General features: G+C 45.7%; 1 protein-coding gene and 1 long non-coding RNA gene across 18 annotated transcripts in view; one reads left to right on the top strand and one right to left on the bottom strand.

Moving 5' to 3' along the window:
* The window catches only part of DLGAP1 (DLG associated protein 1), a 365,353-nt gene extending 360,711 nt beyond the window's left edge, over nucleotides 1-4,642 (top strand). For 16 of the 17 annotated variants that reach the window (XM_015855355.3, XM_015855353.3, XM_085539647.1 and 13 more), the window contains 2 exons: nucleotides 490-642; nucleotides 3,492-4,642. In XM_015855355.3, the coding sequence (XP_015710841.2) occupies nucleotides 490-642; nucleotides 3,492-3,701 (363 nt within the window). In that variant the 3' untranslated portion in view covers nucleotides 3,702-4,642. Of the gene's footprint in view, nucleotides 1-489; nucleotides 984-3,491 lie in introns of those variants that run through there. The other variant, XM_085539650.1, reaches the window with a different exon arrangement.
* Nucleotides 4,643-11,090: 6,448 nt separating this feature from the next.
* LOC146761797 (uncharacterized) lies at nucleotides 11,091-14,742 on the bottom strand. The gene is made up of 2 exons (XR_014943429.1): nucleotides 14,558-14,742; nucleotides 11,091-11,707 (listed from the first exon to the last, which is right to left on the bottom strand). It is a non-coding gene; the product is annotated as an uncharacterized LOC146761797 (long non-coding RNA).
* Nucleotides 14,743-21,778: the final 7,036 nt, after the last annotated feature.

Below are 21,778 nucleotides of genomic sequence, written 5' to 3'. Positions count from 1 at the left end.
TCATAAAATACATATACATATATATACAAAACTGACCTTAAGTGTCTGACAGGTAGCTTTACTTGAAATTGTATAATTTTCTAGCTCTGAGATTCAGAGTATGTAGAAAGTACTCATTCACTTGTTTGTCACTGCGCACACAGCAACTGTACACTTGCACAGGCATCAGCCATCCTATGAGCATAAATACTGCAGAGAACCCATCCTCATTATGGTGAAGAGGAAGGCTGGCAATTAAATTAACTGTGGTCAAGTTGCCACCTTTGAACCCACTGGTGCTGCCTGGGACCCATGGGGGCACAGTGTGTCAGTGCTGCCCCATCCCTTTGCCAGAGGTCTCTGTTCATTTCTCTCTTCGTGTCTCCCTGATGGTTTGGATCTGCTGAAACTGCTTTGCTAGCAGGATTTGTAATCATTTGCACAAATGCTTTACATTAAGAGGTACTAAAGCCAAACTGTTGTTTTTCTTTTCTTTCCTCTGTTGTACAGAATCCTAATGCACATCCACGGCCAACCTCCCAGGATTTAGCAGGGTTTTGGGATATGCTGCAGTTATCCATAGAAAATATTAGTATGAAATTTGATGAACTTCATCAGTTAAAGGCCAATAATTGGAAACAGATGGATCCTCATGAAAAGAAGGTAGAACATTGTAGATTTTGTATGCTTCATTTAAAACCCTGCACAAACACTGGACAAATTAAATAGGCTTCTGTGTTACAGCGTTGACGTTAAAAATGTGAAATGAAGCTCATATCAAATTAATTTCATTGTAATAACAATGTTTACATAATAATCATCTGGGATATTATCTGTAATATGTTTCAGGCATATTTTTAAACCAAATCTGTCTTTGTGAATCGGATAATGGGAATGTAGTACTTTGTTAAGTTTTACATTTAATCATATTAGACGATCAATCGTTGGAAGCAACTGCCTTATATATTGATTCTTAAAATTAAATAAATCACATTTACGGTTCACATTATTGCATATAGCAAGAGTTCTAGGTTGTGTTACTGAAAAAAAAGAGGGGAGCGCTGACTTGATAACCATATTGCAAACAGAGCGATACCAAAAATATGCCTTCCAAAATACCACATGAAAGAACTCCTGCATCTTTTTTGTTGTTGTTGTCGTTACTCATTTGTTGTTTCTCTTTTGTTGTTGTATTTTGTTTTGTTTTGTGGGTGGTTTTTTTTTGTTGTTGTTTTTGTTTGTTTGGTTTTTGTTTTTTGTTTTTTTTTTTTAATGGGGTGATTTCATAAACGGGTCCGCTTCGCTGGTAGTGCTGTTTACCCAAGAGAGCATAACAATCATCTGCAGTGTTGGGCTTCTTAAAAAACTTAGTAGTCTTCTGTCACCATGAAAAAACTACCACATCTCCCAGTGTGAGTCACTTTTCACTTTTCACTCTCATTTGGCTCCATCGCCTTATTTTTCTCCTCACTGTCCACGTCAAGATAAACGGCACTGGGGTAAGCCAAAATACACTAATATTTCAGCCAATACTTAAAAGGCAGACCCGTTCCTAGAGGAACCATGGGTCCCATGCCCTGTCATGCTCCTGTAGGTATGTAATATGATGACTGAATCTCCATTAGACTGACTGTGACCAGACTGATACCAATGAGTAGAGCAAGCAGGTAGGAACACCAGAAGGAGGGGAACGTGACGTACAGGTACTGTTGCTCTGCTGAGTGTCCAGGCTCCCCATACTCGTTGTCAGCTCATTTCTGATGACCAAAGTGGCATTTTCTTTTGGGCAGATAATAACAATACTGAATCCCATTAATCCTGCAGCAGGAAGTTTGCAAAGGTAATGTTGGTAGCACTCTCCCTCCTCTGGTCAAGACTAAATACTCATTCATTCCTGACTGGGGAATGCCATGCTCACACCATTTGTGCACACCTAGTGTTTTGTATGGGGATTTGTGGGAATGTGTTTTTCTAGGCCAAGGTACCGAAGGCAAGTCATTTTCTTATCTTCTTTTTTTTTCTTTTTCTTTTCAGTATCTGTCAGAAAAGGAAGTTAAAAATGTCAAACATGCCGATGTACGGTCTTTCATTAGCTTATGTAGTCAAGCGGATAGGCCAAGCGTTTTTAATTGCGCAGTAAGAAACGAGAGCTTTCCTTACAAAAAGAAAATGTGCTTTTTGTTTGCTTTTGAAAACCATTTCAAGGAGTTTCTAACAAAAAGAATATAACGGGTTAAAGGAAGTTGTGTTGAATAAATGGACCTACGGTAAGCAGGTAGAGATGTTGCTTTTTAAATAATTACATTGACTGTGTCCCTGGTTCAGTTGGCATTTGTCTATGATTTTAAATGAAAGAGATCATCATCTCCTTTCTTAAGTAGTTTAAAAAAAAAAAAAAAGAAAGAAGAAGAAGAAGAAAGAACTTACTGTGGAATTGATATTTGCAGTTCCCTTTGGCCTTTGCCACAGGTCCCTTTTAAAGCAGCACAGTTTAATCCTTGGATGGAGAGAAAGAGCAAAGTATGAATAAGTGTAACTAAGTACCTTTATCTTTCGAGCCGTGGCCGCTGTTGTGATCAGCATAAGAGAAAACGCAAGGGCAGAATGGGACCTTTGTAGTGTGATAAAATCCCTCCGCTCAGAGGCCGTGTTCACAGTTGGAAGGGGATGTAACTTAAAAGACAATCTAATTAACTTGACAAAGTCTTTGTGGCTGCCTGAAATTCAGACCTGAATACACTTTTCTTTTCCAGGAGAGATCCCGCTCTGATTTATTTTTTTTTTTGTATGCATGCACCAGGCATGCACCAGGCATGCACCATAATAGTCCTCCTTGTCACTCGCGTAGCTGGAGTTAGCCGCCACTGTGATGATTAATGCATGTTCTCTTCATGGCTTTTAATTTTTTTCCTACCAGTTCTTCAAGTTAGAGCTGACTGTAGGATGGCACGTCTGTTTAGCAGGAGGCTGGGGTTTATGTGTTTGCACAGTCAGACTGAAAGAAGGGTGTGTGGGGGCAAGTTACTAAGCTATATGAAATATATACACTTGACTATATGTTCATGTTTTGGATGGTTATTGTTCCGATGCACCAGCCGCAGGCAGCTAGTGGTTGGAATGCCGAGCCCAGCGCATCTCAGCGCTGCCACAGGCCCACCTTGTGCCACACGCATGCCGTTTTTAAGGGCCGAGGTGACGCACATGTCCCGGCCCCGTCCGAGGATGGCCCTCAGCCGAGGTTGTTACCAGCCACAGGAGCCAGGCTGCCGGGGCCACGCTGCCGAGAGTGGGATATATTCCTCAGCCGCGTGAAGCGGTGCCAGTGGTACGAGGCCGCGCCTGAGATGCTCTCCTCTCTAGCTCAGTTTCTAGCCAGTTGACTGAAGACTAAAGGGCAGATAGGAGCTAACAGACCATAGGTAAAATGTGTGTTCTAACTACTGACGCGTCCTAGTTTTTCCCTCCTTTCCCTGAGAAGCTCTATAATGCCATTAACCTTCTGCTTTGATCAGGAGAGAAGGGTCCCTCCTCCAGTGCCAAAGAAGCCATCGAAAGGTCAGGTGCCGCTCATCCGGGAACGCTCTCTGGAGAGCTCGCAACGTCAGGAGGCCCGCAAGCGGCTGATGGCTGCCAAGCGCGCGGCGTCCGTCCGGCAGAACTCAGCCACCGAAAGCGCCGAGAGCATTGAGATATACATCCCCGAAGCGCAGACCAGGCTATGAAGGGATCCGACCAGGAGGACTCTCTCTGGCAAGACAAGTCTCCTGTACAATCTGCCCCTCTAGGCTCCTGCTCCAGGTCACCGCCACCAAGTACTTGTACCTCCTCCTCCCTCTGCTCCCCCCCTCTTCCCACCCTCTGTACGCAGTCCCGGTGACCCTGATGAATCCCACCACCGTGCCGTAGTTGTCGGTCCTCCGAGAGATGTCCTCTAACCACCCTTGCTTCCTGAAGGTTTGCCCATGTCACCATGATGCTTTGTCACATGTACTGATGCTGCCACCTCGCCTCATGTAAATGAGTACGATCCTTTTTCTGTTTGAAGTGAATAAATGCGGCGCTCGGATCCCCATGCACACGTGCACCTGTACAGTAGGCTCCATTTAACCCACCCACGACCTTTAGTCGATCTAAAGCTAGCCTGTTACCTAGTGTACAGCAATATCCAACTGCAGGGGATTTTGGAAATTTCAGTCACGCAGGGTGATCCTTTTGGACTCTGCTGTCTTCCTCATAAAAGATGAAAGGAGCTATGACTCGGATTCCCTGTTTTTTATTACTGGGGTTGTTTTTTTTGTTTGTTTGTTTTTTTAAAGCAGATGGCGCACTTTATTCTTAACCTCCCAATCACACCTTCTCACCTGATTTTAAGGAGTCACCAAGGGGGGAGAGGTCGGGGTGGGAGCAGGGAGGAGGGTAGAAACACAGACCTGGGGGGTGAGAAATGGAAGCGTATCCCGCAGGTGGGATGGCGAGGGATAGAAAGATCCCAAGGAAAGATGCCTGCACACTCACAGCTGCACAAACTGCCTCATTTTTATTTCATCAATCACTACTTAAACATTTAAATCAGCAGAAGATTGTAAATTCAATCTTCCAGGGAAATAATCTATTTTGAAAGGCAATAAAAGAGTGAAAAGGAAGGAAAAAAAAAAAAGAAGAAGCAAGGACAGTTGAAGATAATATAAAAGAAAGATTTTCTTGTCCAAGTATTAAGAATTTTTAAAATTGTACTGTATTGTCAATTCCTCTTGTATTGTATTGTATGGATTATATTGGTTAAAAAAAAAAAAAAAAAAAGAAAGAAAAAGAAAAAGAAAAAAAAAAAAAAAAAAAAAGCTTGGTTTCATTGATGTCTTACTCTTGGTGGGACCATCCGATCTCACACATACACACAGCCACACACCAACACCTGTCAGCCAGTTGTTGTACACGGAGCCTGCTGTGCTCTTCCAGGCGAGGCGTTGCATTATCCACAGTACAGGTTGTATGCTACCGTGCAGACTGCTCCTCACCAGGCAGTCCGTATCCAGGTATAAGGTTCTAAAACGGTCTCCTCCTGACAGTATAAAGTACCCACCTGACCAAGAACAATAAACTATTTTTTTCACAGGTTATGGGATCGATATGAACTTAATTTTGTTCCACAACAAGCCTTCTTTCCTCCGCTCTTGCCATTGTTTCGCAGTCACAAAAAATATGCATCCCAAGCAGCCCATTAGTACCAGGGGTAAATCATAGGCAATGGGGCTGGAGAGGAGCAAGGCTCTCAGCTTGGCCTCCCTCAGCCCAGGCTGGGGCTGCTCCTCCTGTACATTGGCGGTCAAGCACTGGGCACACCACCCCAGGCAGGCCTTGTGCCAACAGCAGGAAAGCCGGACTGGCTGCACTCAGCACACTGGGCACACGTGTGGGTGGGTGGCTGGGTGCGACGCATGCCTCTCTGGTTTCTACTGGGAACAGAGGGTTTGGCCAGTGCAACTGTGCCCAGGGGCCCAGGGGCAAAGTTCTCATGACCCTACTCCGGTCCCTGCAGTCTCTTTGCTTCCATGAGGGTATCCACAAAGGAAGGTGGTGACTCTCCACTCCCGCTGGGGACAGACCTAGGGACAGCTGCCCTGATGGTGCAACACGGTGTGCACGGTGGCCCCAGACCGGTGCGGGCTGCCTGCGCCCTTCGCTGTAACAGCTGGGCTGGCCTGACCAGGTCTCACCATAGGGCTGGCATCATTTTGCCACTTGCACTTCAGAGCACTGAAAATTGTCATCAAAGAGCAAAGCTCTTGCTAAAAGTATTCATTGGGGTCATGCCAGACAGCTTCTTTTCCTACGACATCATAGCCAGGTGCTAATTTAATTTTACTGAAGAAAATAAGAGAGGTAATAGGTTCTGGCACCAGGTATTTTCACAAGAGCATACTAAAACCACTAGAGAATTTGCTACCTCTCAAAGCCATTGATATCTGAGCTATGTCTTTATAAACAGGGCACAACTACTTACTGCTGTGGTTTACAAGATAAGGGCTAATAATTTAATATATAAAAGACTTTTAACTAGAGTAATCGGAAATCCAGTGTAACCCTAGAGTGCTTTGTGTTATAGGAGCTTGGAAAGGCTTGATCCTCTCAGCATCCAAATAGCTGTGTGTGTTTGCTAGTTTTGAAACACCCCATCTGACTTTTAGCAGCGATGAAAGATCACCGTGTTTGCAGTACATAATAGTGCCAACTGCCGCTTTCAGCATATCGTCATGTTAAGTATTAATTCTTTGGAACTCATTTGTACCGAGGTATACAAAGCTGTATCCAGGTGAGAGTCTGTGTTCACAGCTGTGTTTCAGATTACTTCGTTTTGTGGATGTTTTATGAAAGATGAGTTAAGATTTTGGTTGACAAGTGGCTACAGAAATTTCTATCTAGCAAGTGCCCCTCTTACAAAGCAGAAAAGGGAAGACTGTCCGGTCTTGTACATTACGAATTATTGTATTTGTATATCACAGAATATTTTCATATATATTCCAAATGGATCTATTCTTAGGTGAATGCCTGTTAGCACATTTGGCTCCAGGGAGAGAATTATAACGTTTGCTTTCTTTTATAGCAAAGTTTTAAGAATACGGCCAAGACCACTAAACATAGAAGATAATACTTCAGCCCTTAGGATGCCACTAGTTAACCACTTGACTCATTTACTGACACGAATACACAACTAGTATATTTGCTGTATCACCTGTTTTAGTACGATTTGTTACTGCTTGTTTCAGTCTAACCAGTGTATATTCAGAATTCCTATATGCTGTTTCACTTTGGTACCAACATCTTTCTTTCGTTCCTTCTTTCTTTTTTCTTTTTGGCTTGGGGGTAATTTTAGGAAAGGTTGTTTTCGTCTCCTGCTTCTGAAGTTAAAGAAAAAGAAAAAAATAAATATTTATTATATATATTTTTTGCAGATGTTTCCATGGAATCCTCATAACCTTTATTATTATTATTTTATTTTATTTTGTAAAGAAAGGTGAAGAAATGGATTAAAGATTTTTACTATTTGAAAAGGTAAATAGAAATGATTTATTTGTAATATAGTTCAGTTTATTTCTTCGTGTTCCCTTGATGCTTTTATGCGCACTATCACTTTCATCTGAACAGAATCTTTGTGGAGCTTTTGGGGTTTTTCATTTCGGTTTTGTTTTCTAAGGAAAAAGGTCAAATGCGTATTTTAAGTGATCGGGATGTAAACCGATGGCCTACCTGCATTCCCAGATGTTCTTTTGAATATGTTTCTAATATGAAACAAACGGCAAAAAATAAAATAAATAAAAATCGAAAGCCTTTAGACAGAGGAGAGTGGTTTTATGGCGTAACGATTTGGATTTCCATAGGATTATCTACCTAGACGGGTGTGTGGACAGGAAAATGTAAATAGATGAATGTTTCCCATAATGTAAAAAGAGCAAATTAATAAAATAATTAATGCACTGCTTGTAAGAGCTGTGGGTTTTCAATGCAAATTCACTCTCCCAGAACTGCCAAAGTACTCTGCTTGATGTGGTCCGCGATAAAAACATGACCAGCAGCGTGTTTCTCTTAAGCACCCGTTGCTTAAGACCAATTCTGCAGAGCCTCCCACTTGCAGAACTTCTCACTGGCGCAAACCCCTCTGTGATACCTTCCTGGATCTCCAGGAGAACCCTCACAGGCACTGCTACAAGAGGCCAGACCTCACAGAGGTGTCAAGGGTTGGGATGGTGGCAGCCCTGAACTATTTCATTTCACCACACACAATCCCACATGCTTCTTTCCAAGGTAATGCTCAGCAGGGCCCAGTAGTGGTAGCTGGGCTTCCCTTCACCAGGGCACTGCCAGCAGGTGGGGTTTCTCCTAGCCTGGGAAATTATGACAGCCATCAAATCTTGAACTGGGGTTGTTAAACCTGGAGAAGCGGAAACACAGGAATGTAGAGACCTTATCGCTCAATGCAACCGCTTAAAAGGAGGTTGTAGCAAGCTGGGGATCAGCCTCTGCTCCCAGATGACAGCAATGGATGAGAGTGAATGCCCTCAAGTTGTACCAAGGGAGATTCACGTTGGATATTAGGAGAAATTTCTTCTCAGAAAGAGTGGTGAGGCAGTAGCAGAGGCTGCCCAGGGAGGTGGTGGAGTCACTGTCTCTGAAGGTGTTCGGGAGCTATGTGGATGTGGAACTGAGGGACACGGTCAGTGGGCAGTTTTGATGGTAGGTGGGTAGTTGGATGAGATGATCTTAGTGGTCTCTTCCAACCTTAATGATTCTATGATTGTATTCTGTTTTCTGGATGATGTTGCTCATATAACAGATTTAACACATTTCAGTTTATAAGCCCAACAGTTACACGAGCAGCACGCCAGAGCTGTACCATGTACCATTTGCCTACTGTTACACCCTCAGCACAGAGAAATAAGGAAAATGTATGTTCTAGAGGCAGGGAAACAACTTCTTAAAGTTTGACAGCCACCAAGACCTAACAGTGGGATTCCCCTTCATCTGCTGGAACTTATGTCCTCCCTGGTCACTAAAAAAATGACAAACTGGAGATAGCATAAAAAATGATTAAATATTTAAAGACCTTTCTGCAGTGGCTGATATCTTCCTGCAATGAGAACACATCAGAGTGTAAAACAGCAAATATGCTTCAAACTGTTCCTTCAACAGAAGAATGATAAAGTCTGAGCCATGGCTCACAGCCCTACCATTCGTGCTGCTTAAGGTAAACTTTATTCTTATTTATATTCAGTGTTCCCTTCCAGCTCAGTGCTCCCTCCAAATCACGAGCCTTCCTCAAGAGCATGGCTTATTGTCAGCTTGCTTGCCAAAGTCTGTTCTCTCCTGCTTTGGGTATTTATTTTTGCAGTATGCAATAGGCAAACAATACATTTTATCCATCCCTTTGAAGCACGCTTACCCATCAAATCCACTGGGAGTCTGTGCTAACTTGGGGCCAGTTCTTTTTGATTGCAGTTCATAATTTATATAATAATGTTGGTCACTCGCTGGCATTTGTCATTGTAGCTTTTGGTGCATACTTCAGCTTTGGGGTGGCAGTCAGTAGGGGAGGTTCTCCTTCAATCCATTGGAAAAGTTCTCCTTCAGTCCATCAGGGAAGTTATCATCCAGTCCACTCAGGACACTATCCTTTGGTCCACTGGGGAGGTTCTCCTTCCCTGCTGGGGAGGTTCTCCTTCCCTGCTGTGCATCCCATGAGGACACAGGCAGGTCTTCCTGTGCAGCCCAGGACGCACACTCGGGCTTGCACTGAGCAAGTCTGGCACCAACACCCATGGTTAAAGCCTGCTTGTCCCCTTCCCCATTAGTCTGATACTACATCAATGGCCAAAAAATTTCTGTCTCACCATACCAAGCTCATTCAAACCTTTGTCCTCCCTTCTCTGCACTGTCTGCAGGACAGGGGTTTTCCAGTTCTTCATGCCATGCTCTGGTCCATCAGATGCATCTAATTGCCAGCTGCAAACATGATGTGATCAGGTTTGTCAGTCAGTGGCTGAGCTTTCCCACACTTAGGTGTAACTGGCATGCATCACCCCTATGGGTCACACTATAGCAGCTCTTCTATTTCTCTGTGAGTCACATGCCCAATCTGCAGCAAGACAAAGAGATAAGGAAAGGAGCAGGGCTTCCTGGTAATTGTGTTTTCACGGTTCTCTTCACCTATCAGGTAACAACATAATCAGAGAAATTTGGGCCAGAAAAGCTCTGCTCGGTCATTGTGTGAGGACCATCTCTTCCAGATTGCTATCTCCCAGGCTGCAGCAGGTAAGTCATCACCTCGCTGGTGCTGCTCCACTCAAGGGAAGGGAAAAAAAAGGTACAAAAGGGAAAAAAATATATATTAAAAGATACATAAAAGCCAGGCTGAGCTGTGGGATGCCTTCACTTCTGTTGGGTAAGTCTTGTTGCAGAGCCTTCTGTCATACCCACTCTGCGCCCAGCAGTCCCATGGCAGCATGCCTGGCTTTTGCTATTTTCCAGCCAAGCAGAATGGAAGCAATTATGGATTTTGCCAGCCCTATTCAAAGCAGAGAAATGTTGGAGTTCTTCAGCACTGCTGGGGAATCCAGAGGTTGCTCAGTCCCAGTGCATCCCTGGGAAGCTGCTGCTCTGTGATGTTTTATAGCTGCCAAAGCTCCATGGAACGGGAGGGTCTTTGTTCAGAACTAAGAGGGAAAGCAGCAGGGCAGTGTGAGAGGGATGTTTCTGTCTGTCAGGTGTCTCATGGGGGTGAGATATCACAGAATCACACAGAATTGTAGGGTTTGGAAGGGACCTTTAGAGATCAAGTCCAACTCCCTGCTCAAGCAGGTTCCCTACAGTAGGTCACATAGGAAGGTGTGCAGACAGGTCTTGAATACCTCCAGAGAAAGAGGCCCCACAACCTCTCTGGACAGCTTGTTCCAGCGTGCCATCACTCTGACAGTAAAGATCTTTCTATGTTCCTAGTGCAGACAGCTGCATGCTGAGGCTCACAGCCGGGACTGGAGGACAGGAGGAGAGATCACAGATGTGAACCACTAAAAAGCAGCTCCTTCCCATGCATCCCCATGGGGACGCCAAGCCTACCAGCTACCCCTAGCTTTTAGTTGTATGGGAAGGACTATCAAAGACAAATCCTTAATACAGTGTGGCTTACTTTTCCTGTTGCATTGGCTCAAAACTGTAACTTGGAATTGCTTCACAAGTGCACATTCAGCACTGGATTGCTGTGGTCCTTGAACCAGAACTCTAATTGTTTCTTCTTTTGTTGCATTAAAAAGTGTGTAGTATTGAGATGCGAATGTATAGCCAACTCTGAGCTGGGCTATGCTATTTGTCAACTCCTAGGGTGTCCATTTTTTCTTTTCTAAGGGGGGGAGGGGGTAAGTGTTTGTGGTAATAACTTACTGTGCTCATTGTTTTGCTCATCTTTGGAAGAAAACTTTCCTATCATCTGGAAAAAAAGAAAAAAATATAACAATACTGAGACTTCTTCAACTTGTAGATGGTTCTGGCAAACCACATCTTTCCTGTGAAGTTACAGAGTTGTATTGACAGCGTTAGGAAAGAAAGGAGACTTCACCCCAGCATTAACTGTCAGTTGTGTAATTTGGCTGAGACATAAAGATCGGTTATTTCCATGGAAAAATGCCTGTTTGCCAATCTCCAAGTGACTCCAGAAGAGCAGTGCGTGAGCACCTGAATTTTAAGTCACAATCCCGTGTGAGGGGGTGCTAATGCTCTGACTCAATGCACGATAAATACTGCGATTTAAAAAGATATAAAAACAAGTGATCTTTGTCAACAGTGCTGTATGCCTATATATACAACAAATAGCACCTTTGATAACTAGGTAGCATGGATCAATCTGAGCTGCTTTTTGCACAATCAACCTAATGCTTCAGCTGAGAGGGAGAGTTCCCTTTTGTTTACATATTTCCTGGCAATAGCATCATGACGACTGCAGTCTGGCTGCGGGAATGCGCAGGGAACTGGGAAGCCAGCCACACGTTTGCAACTTGCGGTGTACTCCCTCACTTCTCAGCCTTTGTTCAGTTGACACGTGCTCGTCTCCAAAAGGGGAAAAAAGCTGCGTGTGTATTGCCATGCGGCATTTCACTGTGGTGATTGGCGTCTGCCAGCATCTCCCAGGCAGCACTGAGACTCGGCAAGAAGCAACCCATCCACTATGTTTGTCCTCAGCAAGCTGGAAGGATGAAAATAAAATCAGGAAACCGAGCCAAAGCAAAGAAAACCTGTTGAAGCATGCAAAGCTTGCCATTAGAGCACAATCCATGCAGATTTTGTTTGTCAACAGTCGCATCAGCCAATACAGAAATAGTCTGAAATGAGTTTTTTACTGGAAACATTTTCATGTCAAGCAGAACATGTGAGCTTACTATTAATGGTATGAGAGTTTCCCAAGCACCAAGTGAGGGAGATGCGGGTGCTAGTACAACACAGCTACAGCTCCCAGTGCAGCAGCTGCAGCACAGGGGAGGTGCTGCCCATCCTGCAGCAGGGAAACATTGCACCAGTGGAGCCATGAGTTTTCTCCCTGCCTTGCACATATCCTAAGCCAGTCACCACTGGAGCAGGGTGAAGGAATCTGCTCACACACCAGTAATTGCACCCACCTGGGAGAGAGGTTTGGCATTCAGATTATCCAGCTTTATTCAGATCTCTACAGACCTCAGCCCTCTCCCAGGTTTTTCAATAGGCAAATTGAAATTCCGCTCCTTGGGAGTCAGCACATTAAGTTTGCACTGCTCTTTCGGCATTGTAACAGGGAGCAGCAGTTGGATCAGATTTTTCATTCTTCTCTCAAAAGGTCAAGGAAACATGAAACTGCAAAAGCCTAATTCTTCCCTGCACCGCATTTGTGTAAACCCAGAGGGCAACATGGCAATGGTAATTTTAATGCTTTCTTTTTTCTTTTTGCCTTTTCAATACAAAATCCTTTGCGCATCTGCTGACACACAGCAATGCACTTACTCTTCTCACATTACTCCTTCCAAGAAGCTGATTTGCTCAAAGAAGCTGTGGTGCCCCATCCCTGGAGGTGCTCAAGGCCAGGTTGAATGGGGCCCTGGGCAGCTGAGCTGCTGGGGGGGGATCCCTGCCCATAGCATGGGGTGGGACTGGGTGGGCTTTGAGGTCCCTTCCAGCCCAAACCATTCTGTGGTTCCATGACTGTAATGAGTATTCATAGCACCCAAAAGGGTTCCAACCACTGTAAAGCAAGCATGGCAAAGCAGGGGCCTGGCACAGCTGCACTGGTATGCTAGCTCCAATGCCACACAGACAGTGCCTACAGTGATTGTCACCCATGTACATGGCTGTTGTAAAATGTGACTGTCACAAGAAGGCATTCAGTGAGATAAGCATTCCTGTAGTGTGACCTCAAAGCCCAGTTGGAGATACTGTGCTGTGCAGGCTAAACATCATGCAGATACTGATGTTTGCATCTCGTGGAGTTTACTGCTGTGCTCTGTTCTAGATCTAGTTGATACAGTCTCATTGCTCATCTTTGAAAATGAGTTGTGTGTTTTAAAGCATCATAAACAAGTACATTTGTCCTTTTACCCAGACTTTGCAAGGAGATGTGATGGCAAAGTCTTCTCTCTAAGATTCCATCATCCTGACCAGAAACCAGTCTTATGATACAAAAGCCCAGATCCAATGCTTTCTCTCAGCTGCAACACATGACAACACAACACAGCCCTGCCATGCTCCAGGTCCTTACCAGGTCGCACTGGTTCAGCAGGAGCAGGGCAGAACATCACTACTGTTCTTCCTCAAACAGGGACACACTGTCCTTTAAACTTAGCCTAAGGCAGACCATGAAGAGACGTACTGATAACACACAGACGTGTATTGGCAGCTGGGGAGCAACCCACAGTGGGTAAACTAATAACACACACATATATGGTATGGGCAGGCAGTAGGGGAACGGCTTTTGGCCCAGCACCAAGCTTCAGAAAAACGCTGCATGCTGGTGGTGTTGGCTCTTGGGAAGATGACAGCAGTTTTACAGCCGTGAGGGTCGGGCCCTGCCTGTGGCTCAGTCATGTCTCCCAGCAGCCAGGCCAAGGCCCACAAGTGCAAGGAGCCACGCTGCCCCACGAGTGCAGCCAGGCCACGCTGTCACCCATCAGTCATGCACACATGGCTCCTTCCGAGTTCAAAGGCACAGTTGCAAAAGCCTTGTTTTGCAGCAGGGTGCTCCCAGGATTTATGGGCTGTCATCCATCTGGGCAGGCAGGGATGTTTACCTGCACCTGGTGTCAGCTGGGCTCAGTAACTCGATTACAACACTCCCACTGCTGCCCTGTCCTATCTCCCTTATCCATCTCCAGCGATAGAAATAGAAAATAAACAAATACAGACTCAAAACACTACCTGGACCCAAACAATCTGAGGTGTGAGCTAAAAAGAATCCCTTGCGTTCCCTTTTTCCTCTGCCATTACAGCACGCAGTTCCATAAACGATCAGTTCTCCCCACAGCCTGTAGCTCATTTGAGCAGCTCCTTATTGCAGCCCCATCACCACACACAAACACACACAGCGGCAACTACAGAGGCTTCCTGTCCCAAGGCCTGGTTAATGTTTCAGCCCCGGCCCACCACGGCCCGTACTTTGAGCCGCGGGCAGCACGTTATTGGCGATCCTGGTATTTGCAGGCTGGCTTCCACCAGTCGGGTGCCTCCTCTCTGTTACGAGGGAGCTGACACGAGAGATCTCGTGTCACGTCGGAGCTCTTGATCTCCACCCACATCAGTACAAATCCAGTTATGACTGCCACCAGTGTGACTTTGATTTCCATGGGCTTCGGGACTCTTTGTGGGTGAGCCACACTGCAGGCTCTGAGCTCAGCCGACGGGACAAAGGTCTTGTTTTCCTTGTAGTGAAAAGGTTCAGGGCCGGGCTTCTGTTTTAAGTTTTCGATTATCCCGGTAAATCACGAGGAGTAGTAAAGTACATAGAACAGAGATTGCAGGCTGGTTAAGAATTATCGCGGAGGTGGAAAAAACAAACAAAGCCAGCACAACAAACCTGCGCCCGGTTTCCATAGCGCTGCCCCACATTCTGCCACGCACCGCTCTGCACCTGCACAGCACCTGCAGATTACAGAAAGTCTTGGAGCCCACTCTGAAAGCAAGGTGGAGCCTTCCAGCATGGCTGGGCACGACTGCTCAAGGAGTAACTGAGTGACAGAGGGCTCACCCTGCTCTCCTGACAGCTTCCTGCGGGCCCCTTGATGTGAAAAGTAAAGAGAATCAGGTGAGGTAGCAAAGTCCAGTGTCACCAAAAATAATAAAGGCAAGGGAAAGTGTTTCCCATAGCTGGTGCAAAGGGCAGTTGTTGTGAACATGGCCATGGAAGGACTCCCACACTGCACCCAAACTGCCTCTCGGGAGGGTTTGCAAAATCCCATTTTGCACAGAATTGAAGCCCTGCCTGACAGCCACATGCCCTGCTGTACTGCTCCATGTCCTGCATAGACCAAGCTCTGTTGCAGCTCTGGCTCCGCTCAAGGTTCTCCAATACGTTGTTTTGTCTCTTGCTGTCAGATTCACAGACCCACGTGCAGATATCCCTTAGGTGGCAAAAGTCATGGGGATGTAGAGGCAAAATACAAACACTGCCATCTCTGTGAGGGTTTGGAGTACAGCAAGTCATCTTCCCCCTGCCCTACCAGCATCCCCTCCTCTGTGCATTTGTATAAGCAGGGGCACATTTCCTGCAGTCCTTGGGCAGCAGATACATCTGTGCTTTGTTGCTTTAATTGATCAAAGGCAGATTACGCTGCTATCACCGGAACTGTTAAGATTTACACGTGGGCTTTTAAGATATCACTTTTTAAAGATCAAAACCTGCTGTTTCCCAAGGAAGTGAGTTCAGACAAACCACAGAGCTCTGGAGTGTGTTTTCCTTAGTCATAGCTGAAAGGTTTGTTTCTTTTCCAGGGCTTTCCCAACACCAGTAGGACACCCCCGTCAATGAGGATGAGGATGAGCAAGGATGAAAGGCAGATCTGTGGGAAGCAGAGGGGCTGAAGACAAGTTCCCTTTGGGCTGAGCAAGCATCATGAAGCAGGCAGCGGGGTCATGTTTCCTGCCTGGGCAGAATCACAAGAGAGTCACTCCTGAGGCAGATGCAGAGTCTGAGTAACAGCAGAGCTGCACTGCCCACCTCTCTTGGTCAGTCCCAAGGGAGGAAACATGAGCTATCACTGCTGCTGAAAGGAGATTCCTCACAACAGAAATACCTGTTGCATATGGCCTATAAACAGGAGAGAAAATGATGCATGCCTACCACTGGCCGCCATGGATACTGCTTAGAGCACCGCATGTGGAGAATCTCTCCTATGAAGAACAGCTGAGGCAGCTTGTCTTGTTCAGCCTGGGGAAGAGAAAGCTCCAGGGAGAGAGACCTCATTATGGCTTTCCAATACCAAAAGGTGACTTATAAACAGGAGGGAGACTGACTTTTACAAACAGTGACAGGACAAGAGGGAACTGTTGTGAACTAAGAGGGGAGATTTGGATTGTGTTTAGGCAGAAATTCTTCACACAGAGGGCAGTGAGGCGCTGGCACAGCTGCCCATAGAAGCTGTGGTGCTCCATCTCTGGAGGTGCTCAAGGCCAGGTTGGATGGGGCCCTGGGCAGCTGAGCTGCTGGGGGACAGCCCTGCCCATGGCAGGGTGTGGGACTGGGTGGGCTTTGAGGTCCCTTCCAACACAAGATATTCTATAATTCTATGATCTAAGAGAGTATGGAGAATGGCACTGGCTGTGAAGGTGACCAGGCCCTTCCCCTCTGCCCCAAGGTATCCCAAACACAGCAGGAGTGAAGCAAAGCCAGGTGGCATCTCCTAAAGATTCAGCATATATCTATCATGCTACTGACCAGGCAAGGAAAGAAGCCTTTCAGATCCTTCCTCTGGAAGGTCAGGGACAGCCACTGGGCCTGGGCAGCCAATGTGGGAACAAGTGCCAGCAGGCAAGGAGATTACACTGGCTGAAGCTGCTTGTGAAGGGACAAAGGAGTCAAGGTGGTAGCTTTACTGCAGGCAGTACGTGCAGATGTGAACCTACAAGCCAACAGGAAATATTTCCAGGAGGTTTTTCCATGTATCTCCAGCTAAGGAAGAAAAACTTTTGAGGAAGCCTTTGCAGAAAGTTGGCAGCATTTCACTGAAAATACCTTGGCTGAACGCAAGCCAGCTGTACTGAACATGAAAAATGAGTTACAGCAGCAAGTGCCTAAGTAGTGTTTAATGTGATAACCTGAATTCACCTCATGGTTGAGGTTGGCAAGGGAAGGCCTGCTTCATATGGGGAGCCCATCAAAACAGCGTGCTGCAACACAAAAGGCCAAAACTGAAATCAGCCCCTGGGTTCTTAAAAATGCTTCTGAGTTTTATTACTCACTGCTCCTCTTTTAGGCTCTTCTCTGCCACAGCATAAAAAGCAGAAGCTAGGAAAAAGTCTAGCTGCACAGGGAAGATGTGCTTTCTCTTGTGACCAGAAGTTGCTCCGTTTGCATCAGAGCAAGATTTGTGGTTGTGGTTAGTTTAGTGGGGTAGCAGGGATATTCTCCAACAGCACAAAACCAGATAAAATAAACTCTCACCTAGTTAAAGGGGCTACGTGCAGCATGATGTACGCACTCAGCAGTCAAACAGGCAGAGAGAAGATAGAGGGAGAATTCAAACAAGGAATGATACCACAAGCCCAGAAGGAAACAAAGTAGAACATCGAGCACAAGGTCAGGCGATCAGAACATTGCAGGCTGCAAAAGGAAGTGAAATTACAGGCTCTGGCAAAACTGCTGAATGCTTACTCGGTTGAATTACAAAACTGTTATGATCTTCACCATCAGTTCTGTGCCTGGGATCCAGACCCATTTCCAAGGCAAGCTATGCAGATTCACGATGGAAAGGTGGCAGATATAACATTCTTCCCACAAGTCAAGTGATTATTTTGTTTTCACAGGTCTCACAATTGGGAGTTATTTACTTAATAATGACTAACATTCTTCTAACGTAGCTGAGCCCTTCCTACCCATGAAACGCCACTGACAGAGAAGCTTGGGTAATCTATACCAACAGGGCAGTGTTTCTCCAGCAGCACAGCAAAAATACACAGGTGAGGATTCTTCACTACAAGGCCAACACCACTAGATATCTTCAGGCAAGGAAAGAAGCCCCAACCCTATTCTGTGGTCCAAAGGAAGCTGCCCAAATACAAGCAGGGACAGAGAACTACCAGCTGCACACAACCAGCCCATACTCACAAGCCACCACTTGCCCTCCTTTAAATCACCATTTCAAAGTGCTGCTACCTGTGTGCACATCTGCAGGTTAATTAAGCATTGAGGTAAGAAACTGAAAGTACAACACTACCATGAGTTCTGGAGAAAACCATGCTATCCAGTGAAACAGGGCTGAGCTGGGAGGTGATTGTGACCAACTCATATCTCACCAGCTGTGGGAGCTGGGTTAGCACTCCACAGGGGTATGTGGTTACTCGGCTGTGGGAAGCTGCCCCAGGCTGCAATCTGTGCAGCCATCCCTGTGAGATCTGCCAGCGGTAGTCACAGACCCTGTTCCTCAGGGCCAAGAGAGCTTCATGAATGTGAATTGTAAGGCAAAGGAAGCCACAGAGGGAAAGGTGAGCAAAACTGCTAAGTGCATGCAGCCATGGCTTTAAGCTGTCGGCAGAGATGGGTGCAAAACTTGGACACAGAAAACAGTCTGAATTTTGACTCTGTAGTGTAGCCAGGTCTGCTTCTTGTGACTGTGTTCGCACTCACTGCCACGGCAGGCAGCAGAGCAGACGCCGAATGGCACACAGCACATGTGGATGCAATTACTATGTCTGGAATAGCAACAGCTCAAAGTGACGCTTTGCTAGAGTGAGTGGCTCATCTAAGCTCTTTTCCTTTAGTCTGAATACTGGAACTTACAGAGAAGAGCTGGCTAACCCAGGGAAACGGGACAGACGTAAGGTTTCTGGCAACTGCTGAACAAGAGACTTTAAAGAAGTCATGTCCTGAGCAGCAAACGAGAGCTGCGTCCGCGCCAGTAATCCCTACTTGGCAAAAGCCATAGGGAAAGTTGACAAATGCAACGCGCCAAGAAGAGGAAGAAAAAAAAGAAAACCCAAATGAGCTTTAAAAGAGTTAGGAAGTAGCGCAGGAGCGGCTCTCAAGTGCTAATAAGAAAAACGGCTGGAAGAAAAACACACCTTGACAAGCAGCATTGCAAGAGCCCCAGCTGTTTGAGTGCATTACAGATGCTGACCTCACAGCAAAAGCCAGTAGATGTGTGGGATATTACATCCCTCCCAGCATCCCATGAGATGCCCTCCCCGCACACACATATACACAGTCGCCAGTCCCAAGATCCCCTCCCTATTGTAATTATCCTTGCTTTGCGCTGGGATTTATCACGTGCAGCTGCCACAAGTTGTTTACAAGACACAACAGCCATGAAAACAAGTCTGCTGGCGGGCTGTCTCAGATTTGCTGCTCCTCCTGGGTCACTCGGGCTCTGGCCAGCAGCACACTCCATACGGCACAGTACGGCACTGCTGGCCTCGCATCAGCAGCCATTCCCACTTGGTGCTCGCAGGCAGAGCTTGGGTTTTGACAGCTGCCTCATGATTAGGTTTATCACTGCAGCAAGAACAGCAAAACCGCCCTTGTTGTCTCATTGTTTCTTTTCACTGCTTTCTTCTTTTTTTTCCCCCCTATTCCACAGCCAAACAAGCTGCCAGAAATCAACTTTCCCTTTGTTCTCACAGGGATGAGTGGCTGGCACAGGCAGCCTTGCTCTCGTTAGTCACTGGGACTCTTCATTCTGGATCCCAGCTCCGCCTGACGCCCAAAATGAACCTTTGGTCATTTTATCTGGAGTTATCTACAGGTTTTGGCTCAGAAGGAACAGATCTGAGCAAAATACAGTAGTCTGAACCGAAGTAGCACTAAGCAGAAACTGCCTTTGATTTTATTTTAGTGAATACTCAGTGAGTCATTTACTTCCTTCAAGTAAAGTAACACCTGGGAGAGGGGAAAGTCATTTCACTGTGCACCAGGTGCTACTCCACTGGTTTATGACTGCAATTGAACTTCCAGGTGTAGCCTTACCCTAAGCAACAATTAAAAGAAAAACAATCAGCCTCAAGCAAAACTGGTCACAAGTCAAGTCCCAGGGATAGGTGTCAGCTAGATGGAAACGCAGCACTCATCACAAGGGCAGGGCTCTGGTTGTTACACCAGTGTCACTTTGTGTGGCAGAGCATTGAATGACAACAGCACAGACCACAAGCTTTTACTTTCAATGGAAACTGTTAACCTGAATGGCAAATTTTCTTCCTCCTCCTATTTTCATTTAATTACTGCAGTTGTTCTGGTGCTATTACAGAACTGATCAGCTCAGCAAGCAAAACTTTTTTTCCTAAGGAAAAATCTGAGAACACCCTTTAATGATAAGATCCCCTGCATTTCCTCAACCACTCAGCAAACTCTACCACCTTGAAAACAAAAAGAACAAGGAAAAAGTCCAACTACTCAAACAGGGTTGAGATCGTTTTTTCTTAGGCAGTGCCTGAAGCACAGGCGTAAGGAGTGTTGCAATAGAATGCTTATGTCATGCGGACAAGAAAGCATCTTATGAACCTCTTAGCAAAGACAACACTTCTTTCTGGGTGCCTAGCATCCATTGAGAGCAAACATCTATGCCACTAAAGGATTTTCTTCAACTTGCTCCACTTTTTGCTCAACGCTGACTTCATACGAACTCAAAAGCCTATTCCAGGTAGATCATAGAAACACAGAATGGCCTGGGTTGAAAAGGACCACAACCATCATCCAGTTTCAACCCCGCTGCCATGTGTAGGGTCACCAACCACCAGACCAGGCTGCCCAGAGCCACATCCAGCCTGGCCTTGAATGCCTCCAGGGATGGGGCATCCACAGCCTCCTTGGGCAACCTGTTCCAGTGCATCACCACCCTCTGTGTGAGGAACTGCCTCCTGAACAGATAAAAAGGTGACCAGGTATCCCAAGGAAAATAGCCTTGGTGCATGAAGAATAGTACGTCCAAGAAAAGGGACAGGACTCAAGGCTCTTTTCTGGGCTCGTGTGCTATTACTTGAAGATAAAACCCACAGCCACACTTGGCTATGCTCAGAACTATTTTATTTGTAGCTTTGTTTCAGTTGAAAATGTATTGTAAAAGTTAAAAACCTGATTCTATAATCACACAGCACACAGGGACAGCTCTGCATTGTTTCTATTGTTACCAAAGCTGATGTACACATGAGCAAGCCCCTGTTTTTTTTTTTCCTCCAACACATTAACGCTGACTTTAAAGGTTTAAAGAAGTCCTACGCTGAGCAGAATTTCAAAGAATACTCCAGAGGACAAACAGTTTTCTGCCGCCTACAAAAAGAAAAGCCACAGGGAAAGGAAGAAAAAAGAACAACCAACAAACCAGCACACACTGCAGTCTACTCCTAAGAATATCCTTACATCTGCCTGCTCTCCTGCTCCACAAAACCCTCCCTCAGTCACCCAAGCAGTTTCAAGGATTAGCCAGAACTGATTTTTCTCACTGAGGGTCTCCTGTTTCACTGTTGTTAGAAAGACGGGGGTGGGCAGTGGACATCCAAAGAAGTTGAAATATGAGTTGCACCCCTTTGTGTTTTTAGGTACTAATTCATTTTGATAGCCAAAGTCCTCCTCTCAAAAGTAACTTTTCAGAAAATTCCACTGGCCAAAATACACCCAAATACAGCAGAGATCACGTACCCGTTTGGTGCTTAAAGCATATCAAAGGATCTGGCTCCCAAAACACAGCTTTCAACCTGACTCTCTCTCTTATTTCAGTCTACAGGAATTAGAGCCAAAGTCTTACCATTGCTAGCCCAAGAAAATCAGAAGCTGTGTTGCCCTTCCTGACCCCATCAAAGTTAGTATTTAAAGATGTCTAGTAGCTGTACCACAAAGACTTAGAAAAAAATATTCACCCCAACCCTTTTCTGGCCTCTTTGTTTCATCCTTAGGAAAGCCTCCCCACGGGCCCCTACCCTAAGCCCTATGGTATTTCTAGGAGCCAAAATACTCCAGCTCTGAGAGGGGCCTAAGACACCCCTACAGAAATGTAATGCAAGCTGACTACACCGCTCTCTTTGGCCTCTTTGAAAAGGTCAATGCAGCAGAACACAATCAGGTACTTCAGGCCCACTTTTCAGCATTCCTTTGAAC

The sequence above is a fragment of the Coturnix japonica genome, chromosome 2 (genome assembly GCF_054131305.1).
Source record: "Coturnix japonica strain WE chromosome 2, WE-NBRP24, whole genome shotgun sequence".
Taxonomy (NCBI): Eukaryota; Metazoa; Chordata; class Aves; order Galliformes; family Phasianidae; genus Coturnix; species Coturnix japonica.
The sequence above is the reverse complement of the archived record's forward strand: the minus strand, read 5'-3'. Positions and strand labels throughout refer to the sequence as shown.